Raw genomic sequence first — 9,029 nt, 5'->3', positions numbered from 1 at the left:
ATAAGACTGATGCACCTCACAAACACCGGCTCAGCAAATTGAGAAAATCCTGGTCCCAGTGCCTGAAAGGAAAAGGTCCATAGGATTTCCTAATGTTATTTTGAGTACAATAAGACAGGATTCAACAGAGGTTAAGAGGCCACTCATCCTGTCCTGACCCACAATGTAATGCAAAGTAATTCTGCTTTAGTAGAACGAGAACTAACTAACTCAGCAAACCAATTGCTGCAGTAGGAGTTATATTGAATGAAAAAGACATGCGCGAGAACTTTACACATTCTTGTAGTACAGTATCAAGATAGGCAACTGTTAGTGGTACTACAGATCTTTCACATAGATACAACAAGTTCAGACTTCAAAACGAATACAAGCTAGTCACAGATAAAAATATTAGCAATACCTGTGCGATAGATGTAAAGCATTCAAGTAGCGGAAATAGATCCTTGTCAGAGTTGGGAAGTTGCTGCCACTTCGCGATTAATGGTGGCATAAATATATCAAGATACTTTGCCTGCATGACATTTAGAAGGGATTAATAATCTTGATAAGGAACTAACACCATGGAAAACTGAATGAGGAAACCATCAAAGAAGTTTATGTGATAGTCAAAGAACAAGCAAAAGGGGAATTTATCAAATGTTGAACCTGATTTAGCTCTGCTCCAACAGCATCAGCAAGGGTACCAAGAGCGTCATAGAGTATCCTAAGGTTCCGCCTCTGCTCAGAAGGAAAACATAGCATTAGAACTAAGAAATGATAGACCCAGGGCGGTACCTGTAACTTGCCCCGTTTCGGTATACAAGGTCAACCTCGTGTTTGAGTCTAACTACCATGAACTTGGACAGGTGGTCTTGTATACCAAAATGGAGGGAATAGCTGATTGCAAACTATGAATGTTCGAAATCTAATGAACCTGGTATTTTCCATATGCACACATAAGGTGCTGCAAAATGACTTCCAGTCGCGGTACTAGTTCTTCTGCAGCCTCCTGAAGAACAGAAACCAATATGTCATAATTAGTAATTACACACAAGATCTCAGTGCAGGAAATCAACTCAAAAATAGATAAAGAACCTCTTCAAGCGTTGCAAATGCAGAACAGGCAGCTTCCTGCACTCTTTTGTTAGTATCCAATATCCTTCTAAGCAAACCCATGAGGATCTTATCAAATTGTTCGCGACCATTTGGATGGCCAAGGCTCTGCGCCAGCAAAAAAAAAGAAGTGTAATAAGAAGTTAAGAGAGACAGATCTACGAACTGAGGACACATAAACAAAGAACAAAGTCCACTTCAGTAAAACATTGTCTGAAGTCCACAGTAGAACCCTTTGGGTACCTACCCCCAGAAACATTAGAGACCACTGGGTGTAAAAATTGAAGTGAGTGGTTCACCAGTACAGGCTTAAATACACAACATATTTTATACATGTACCAACGCAACCAAAAATGATACATGTTCTAATGGCACTACATGGTAGGTAGAAAAAGTTCAAGCCTTTGCAGGAAAAGGTATACTTCCAAACAGACGATGTAGCATCAATACATATGATTATTCTGTTACCTGAACAATGAACTTGCTGTATCGGGAGAGGGTCCAGCAAGTAATGCTCCGAATAAGAGGAAACTTATCATCGAGAAGTGGGATTAGGAAGGCAACCATCTGCAATGGAACAGAACATCTCAGAAAAGATACAGCAAATTGCAAGCGATGTAGAGAGATAGTTGAAGACAGGAAAAGTAATAATTGAACCGCAACTCACTAGAGTCCAAAATCTCACAGATAACACAGATCATGGAAGAATGTGAAATTTATTATGCAGGAACTATTGATGCAACTGAATGTGAAATTTATCATGCAGGAACTATTAATGCAACTGAATTTTTTAAAAGATTTTATCACATGCTGAGAAGAAAATTCTCAGATATGTTATAGAAGGTTCATGAGAGAAGCAAGTAATCAGGCTAATTAAAATGCTTCTGAAGACTAAATTCAGGAAAAAATTATCAGCCATGGTCGTCTCAATATGATTTGATGCATGGCATGTGTTCTTGCTGTTACTGAGGCTTAGTCAAGAGAGGAATTGCTTTCTTGCAACGTATATGGGGCTATGAATATGTCGTTGGTTACCTGTGGAAGGTGGGGATATAACCCAGTGATGCATCCCTCTGCTATAGCACCAATCGATAACACAGCAGCTTCCCGCTCCTTCCAGGACTCATCATCTGTCCGAGCCAAATTTTGCTGCAAAATTGGAGAAGTTGATGTATGGTTATCCAACGGGTTCAAGAGCAGCACTAAATATTGTACCAAGCACCAATTATAACAGAAAGGCCCTTGAACACACACACATGGGCCAAAAAAGCTATCGAACCATGGGTGAGATTATGCAAACTTCCAGTTACTAGAGACCTACCGGCTACCGCAGTAACAGGTTTCAGGGTTTGGATTTTACACCTTTGACAACAGTTCAGCTTTAGATAATAGTAGCTTTTAAGTTATCTGTGCCACTGACTACCAGCAGCCTACTGCCTACATCAAGACAAATCATAACTGGCACACTTAAGCCACTGTCCTGAATCGTTTCTAAGGAGCCTGACCTACTCTACTTCTATGTGAACTCAAGGCCCATAGTAACTGTAAACTTACTATAACAGGTCCGGGGAAGTGGTCGGACCCTTCCCCGAAACCTGCGCAAACGGGAGCTACATGCACCGGGCTGCCCCTTTTTTTGAGTAATAATTCAAGGCTTCAAGTCAGTGAAGCATTGCAACCTCAACTAAGATCAACAGTTTATAAGCTTTATATAGTGTCCAGAACTACAAATAGATTACCTGAATCAAAGGCATTAAAGTCGGAAGAATGTCGTCCCCAAAAACATTAGAAAGCACATCCAACCCAGCAGCGCTACATTTCCGCAAGTTCCAAGCATTTACAGCATCATCATCATCCTGTCCATATGGTCATTAAGTTTTTGCAGATTTAAATTAACAAGTAGACAAAAAAGTAATTAGGCGGCTTAAAAAAATGTTTCCAAACTCACATCCTCTTCTCCATTTTCAGATCCATGCAATCGAGAGGCATGGAAACGGGGCTTCAAATCCTGTTACAAAATCATCTATATCTTATTTCAAGCAACAAAAAAGGACAGAAGTCATAAAGATGTACAACTTACGATGAGGGCTATAGTAACTGTAAACTTACTGCCACCCTTCATTTCAAGACTGTCAATCTAATTTTACAGCAAGGCAAATTACAACTTGTGTGCTAAACAACCATTGCATTGTTCTTAATATGCTATTTGTAAATACTACCAAAAGTAACTAACTTCTATGCGTTTCACAGTTCAAAATTACAGGACTGTGTTCAATGCATTACAGCATTATACTGACCAAAAACACAAGTCTCATCCAAAATATAATTACAGATTACACATGAATAGAGCCAACCATTTAATCTAGCAGCTACCATTGAAAACATATAATTACAATTACACATGCATGGAGCCAACCATTTAATCTAGCAGCTATCACTGAAACATATAATTACAGAAAAAAAAAAGGTAACCAACCTGGTCCCTGTCCGGAAAGGATTCGTCTTCCTGAAAACACATAATATTTATCAGAGCATGCCACTATCACACAATAACCAGCTGAGACATGCAGGATATAAAGAAATTTACCACACACCTCAGCATCAGCGAGTGATTCATCATCGTCAGTGTAGACCATATTTGACACCAAAGTCTAGGAAATAAATACAAAGGGAAGATGTTAAAACTGTAGACAGACCAAAGATTAAGCAGCATTAGCTTAGACAAGGCAAAGCATATACTGGTATTAAGCGTGGCAAGAACTCCCGCAGTCCTTCAGGGGGCATGCTAACATCACAATACGCTGACCTGAAAAGGTTTACTTATAGTCAGTCCTCTAATAATTCAACACAATCAGTAAGTAATGTCATCAGTGGCTCATAGTTTATTTTGAACTTGAAGGATGTCAACCGAATAAAATGTGAGAACAGATAGGCATGAGCACCAATCGGATGTAAAAAATTATAGTACGATATTTGAAATTGACATGTTAAATTTACCATGTTGACAGAACGCATACCAGAATTCACAAGCCTCCAGAGCAACTTCATCATCCGAATCTTTGTTAGCTTGCAGGATCAACTCAGTAACATTTTTCAAATGTGGCTGCAGTTTTGCTATTAATTGTCAGATTCAACATAAGCAACTGAGTTATCTGGCTACAAATTACTTGGTGACAGCAGCAAATGTAATCTAAAGGGGTATCGAAGGAAATGATAAATTACCTCCAAAATTGATGGCCGCACTTCAACGAGCTGGACCCAGGCCGAGCAAACCTATCAAAGAAACAGGGAGAACAATCAAGACAAAAATGCAATTGAACAACTCAACTATGCTGAGCAGTACCCATACACCCTCATTATTAGCACTTGTGGACAAGTCGGCCATGTCCAGATCTCTACCAGCATAATAGGAATCTACTGAGTCATGCAATTGTTGCATTTATAGCATTTGAACCCTTATCAGTACAAGTCTACAAGATTACAAAGAAGAAGTGCATGGATGAATGTGTAAATAAATCATTAAAATGAAATACCAGTTTCCGGACGTCCGCTGAAGGATCCTTCACAAGGACGAATAAGCCCTGCAGGTACTGATCCATGGCCATATACAACGCCTGCATATAAATCGAAATGGTTAGACAAAAAAAAGCAGGATTAGATAGACAGGGAGGGAGGGGCTCATACCGATGGCATCACCACGATATACTGGTTGATACAGCCCAGTGATAGTTTTCGAAGACTTGCATGGGGGGACTGGAAAAACTGAAAAGGCAATCATATAGGCTGTGTTAGAGGAAAACCCTGTAGGCGTGTTAAACTAGAGCGTACAAACATGCGCACCAAAGGCATGCTTGGTCAAAATATACAGGCAGCAAATTCAACAATTACAGGGTGTGCAAGTGGAAGTGCAAACCCTCTAGTTTAATAGTTGATAACTATAGACGGAACACAAACCTGCAGCATCCGTGGCATGAATACATTAATTGGTCGTTCGGACAAGCCAGGAACATCAACATCAAGCTCTTCAGGAACATCTTCACATATCTGCGAGCAGAAACAAAAGAAAGCTTCTGAGCATACTAATCGTGTTCAGAAGTTAACACATTACACATACGATTTACATTGCTAGCGGGACTTCCCTAGACGTGGGCATTTGAAAAAGTCCATTCTTTTCTCAAGATGTACATTGTTTGAGAACATGTAGATTGTAAGTCAGAGTATATCTAATTCTGCGCTCCCAAAAAAGGGCAAGGTCTTTAGGTATGAAAATAACTACAAGTGCACAAAGTATTTTTTGCAAAGCATAGATCGACATGGTTTTGGACCAAAGTTTAGAGATTTCACTGAATATACCAAATGTACATGCAAATTGTTCTTCTGAAATTTTCTAAATATGTAAGTGCGCAAAAGCAACCAGGTGTGCATCCACCAATACATTTCCGACTTCCCTCAGACCATACAGCTGCAACTAGTGGTAGTTTTCTATGCACAGAACTAAAGATTAGAATCCAAACTCAAATATAGAAGGAGTGACGCATAGTACCTTGTAGATAGCATCCATAGCACCTTCCATGTGATCCAGATCATTACTGTCCAAACATTGATGTAGAGCCTGAAACAGCTCGATCCATCCAGTGACTCCAACAATTTGGAAGAGTACACTGATAACAGTTCCAACTGTGGACCTAATTGCCCTGTTAGTTGCCCCTATACATGGCAACAACTCGGATTTGATGTATTGCTGAGATGATGGAGGCATGGAAACGAAAGCCGCTCGCAGATTATTTTTCAATAGAAGACCGGCAGCTTGCCGTACTTCAAAAGATTTTCCCTGATATAGGCAGAAGAGTTACCCAGATGTCAGCAAGCCCGTATACAGTAGCTGGATTAACAATCATAACCATGTCAGGAATTCAGGACCAAAATTAACTACAGATCTAGGCCAACAATCAACAGCTTACTGAAAGCTAAATCTACATGAGATGTGATCCCGTATAAAAAGGGATAAAATATTATTCAAAAAAGAAATCTAACAAAAAAGGAAACCCTGTGTTCTCGTCTTAACTTTTTTTAGAGTCTTCTCATCCTAACTTCATGCTTTCATTAAACATATAACATGCCAGAAGCTGCGAGATGTGATACAGTTAATTGTTTAACATATTTATGCCTGAATTGCTATCTGATATAAAATTAAATTTGGCAATAGCATTACACGTGCAATGTGCAAGTTTCACACATGGGAAAGTTACATAGAAGATCATATTCAATAAATTATTTCTTCAGTAGTACCCGAGACCACGTTATCATTGCAGACATGTGTTCTACCAAATCCTTGAAGCGTAACTGATAGCTTCAATTCTATCTGTAGCTCTAACTGGCACGCGAGAGCGGTGTTCTAAATAGTTGTCAACCCACCTTTGAGCACATATGGTGCTGTCTGAGCCCACCATAAGTCAAACCTCACTAACAGTACATACAGAATATAGATCAAGCAACTAAGTGGATACTCATCGAGTTTCCAGGCGTTGCTCTTCCGGAACCATGTGCCTTTCATTCAATCACTTGATTCACAAATGTAACTGACTTGATCGTTCATCCATAAATCATATGCGTCTGCGCTGGCAGGTGGTACCGACACGAAACGTAACGCCCCAGAGACTCGGTATCAGCCAAAATAACTTAATCAGGAGCGGACGCATGACACGTTTGCAGAACCCCAATCAAACCCGGCCCGTTAGCAGCACGACAAACCGACAACCACCAGTACATTCGTTCAGACCAAAGAGCCACCCCACGAAACCCTCACTGATTGCCTCCGCGGATTCATCGGACACGCCCGTTGAAACCAAGCAGGCAATGCGCAAACTGAAACTCCAGACATGACCATCAAATCTATGCAGCAGCCAGCCAATCAGATGCACTCAGCGTTTCGCCCCCAAAACCCCAGATGCTATTGCCATTCCGTCTGCTGTGGGTTCTCATATCGGGGCCAATCCGAGCCATATCCCACCAATCAGAATCAGACACTGCGGGGGCCCTAGCAGCGAAAGCAACGCGACATCAGATCGAAACAGGCAGCGCGCAGTCCGGAGGGCGGCTCTTGGACTAAAACCCTAGCAAGCGTGACGGGGCAAGGGAAGCAGGCGAGCCAGCGAGCGACGGAGGAGGGCGGCGAGAGGGGATAGGGGGGACGGCGGCCGCTACCTGGCCGCGGGCGAGGAGGAAGACGAGGTAGTTGTTGAAGTCGGGGAACTGGGCGTAGTGCTGGAGCTGCTGCCAGATGCGCGCCTGGTCGGAGTTGGGGGAGATGTGCGCCTCCAGGACCGCGCAGATCTCGCGCAGCCCCTCCTCCTGCGGCTGCCACAGCGCCGCCGCCCCGCTCGCCCCCGCCGCGGTCGCCATCGCTGACGGCGCGCGCCTCGCCCGGTGGACCTGCGTTGGGTGGCGGTGCTTGAGCGTCGGCGGCGGCGGCGGATGGAAGGGAACGGGGGAGGAGTGAATCGGCGGCGGCGGCGGGAGGCGGAGGGGAATCGATCGTCCAACCACAGCGGGCCAAGTAGTACTCTGGAGGGGGAGCAGCAGGGGAAGGAAGGGGGAGGAGGAGGATGCGCTGGGAAGTTTATAGATAGGGTCTTTGCTTCTTTTGATTTTGCTATTTCCTTCTTTGCCCTTCTTGTGATTGTTTGGGCTTTTTTGGAGGGGCTGGGTGCAATTTTGTGGTATCATCATTGTGGCAAATTAAGGTTCTAGTGTCTTCATTCAAAAGCATCCTACCTTCACACAAGATGGTTGTGCTTTTCACATGTAAGGAAACAAATGTCTCCATCTCATGGTGGAAAGACAAAAATCTTATGTGAAATTTTCGCATGGAGTAAGGTTTCATAGGTGGTGCATTAGGTGTCAACAGATTCACTTCCCCCCACAATCAGATGGATGTCTGTTCCTGCTCACACGTCATACATCTCGCGTACCCTCCTCCCCTCGCCCCTTGTTTCTTTCGATGTCAACGATAGGGTTTGACATTCAATTCCTAAACGATTCTTATTTCCTTTTGAAACCCTTTTTAGGCATTCTGGGCTTTCGGGCAGAAATCTAGAGTTGAGCCGAGCCCGACACCATCGGGCAGGGCTTCCCATGTGGAGACCCTAGTGGATAGATCAAAGTTTGTGTGGAAATTACGACAAGGTAAATAGATACTGATGTATAAGATTTTAAAGTTAGTGATACTGATGTATAAGATTTGAAAGTTAGTGTAATGTCCGAATCGTTTTCCCCTCTTCATCAAATGGATGTCCGCTCTCGCCCATATGGACATACCTCTCATTTTCGCGCACGTCTTTCTTCCTATGAAACCCCCTCCCCTGAGCCTACTAAATCATCTCCGTCCTATCTACTCCCTCCGTTCCGAATTACTTGTCGCATGAATGGATGTATCTAGATGTATTTTAGTTCTAGATACATCCATTTTTGCGATGAGTAATTTGGAACGGAGGGAGTAGCTCTTAATAAAGCCCACATTGTCGTTAGTTCCGACTCCATCTCTTCCTTCTCATCCACCGAACACACGATCCGCGGAGCTTTATCGGTCTCGTGGATCAACCAGACCAGTCAACTACACCAAGAAGTATAATATGATCTGTGGAGCGAGGGAAATATCAGGTGACTCCTAGGCTTATGCCTCCAAACACATCTCGTTGAGGTCCGGACGAGAATGAAGACGAAGCATAGCCTTGATCGTGCACGCAACAACTTAGATATTTTTTCCTACTCACGTTTTCTGCAGCCATGTGTTGTGACACACGGTGGGTGCTCCACGTGGCGAGAACCAATTGGCATCCATCCTGGCTCGACCGTGCAGGCAAAGAGTAAAAACTGGAACAGTGCAGTTCATGTTCCCTCCGTGGAGCTCATGTGAAAATAAACTAAATTTTACCTGT

The 9,029-nt window shown here is 42.9% G+C and overlaps 1 protein-coding gene across 1 annotated transcript in view; it reads right to left on the bottom strand.

The window, feature by feature from the left end:
• Positions 1-7,656, bottom strand: part of LOC119366620 (transportin-1-like) — an 11,533-nt gene extending 3,877 nt beyond the window's left edge. The window contains exons 1-19 of the mRNA XM_037632384.1: positions 7,297-7,656; positions 5,636-5,923; positions 5,047-5,136; positions 4,777-4,854; positions 4,626-4,706; positions 4,315-4,365; positions 4,110-4,195; positions 3,832-3,898; positions 3,687-3,743; positions 3,569-3,598; positions 3,041-3,100; positions 2,832-2,948; positions 2,128-2,241; positions 1,561-1,659; positions 1,075-1,200; positions 914-988; positions 646-717; positions 401-511; positions 3-62 (exon numbers count right to left, since the gene is read on the bottom strand). Of these exons, the coding sequence (XP_037488281.1) occupies positions 3-62; positions 401-511; positions 646-717; positions 914-988; positions 1,075-1,200; positions 1,561-1,659; positions 2,128-2,241; positions 2,832-2,948; positions 3,041-3,100; positions 3,569-3,598; positions 3,687-3,743; positions 3,832-3,898; positions 4,110-4,195; positions 4,315-4,365; positions 4,626-4,706; positions 4,777-4,854; positions 5,047-5,136; positions 5,636-5,923; positions 7,297-7,494 (1,860 nt within the window). The 5' untranslated portion in view covers positions 7,495-7,656. The remainder of the gene's footprint in view (positions 1-2; positions 63-400; positions 512-645; positions 718-913; positions 989-1,074; positions 1,201-1,560; positions 1,660-2,127; positions 2,242-2,831; positions 2,949-3,040; positions 3,101-3,568; positions 3,599-3,686; positions 3,744-3,831; positions 3,899-4,109; positions 4,196-4,314; positions 4,366-4,625; positions 4,707-4,776; positions 4,855-5,046; positions 5,137-5,635; positions 5,924-7,296) is intronic.
• Positions 7,657-9,029: the final 1,373 nt, after the last annotated feature.

Source organism: Triticum dicoccoides, chromosome 2B (genome assembly GCF_002162155.2).
Source record: "Triticum dicoccoides isolate Atlit2015 ecotype Zavitan chromosome 2B, WEW_v2.0, whole genome shotgun sequence".
NCBI classification, from domain to species: domain Eukaryota; kingdom Viridiplantae; phylum Streptophyta; class Magnoliopsida; order Poales; family Poaceae; genus Triticum; species Triticum dicoccoides.
This window is presented reverse-complemented; position numbering and strand designations above follow the sequence as displayed.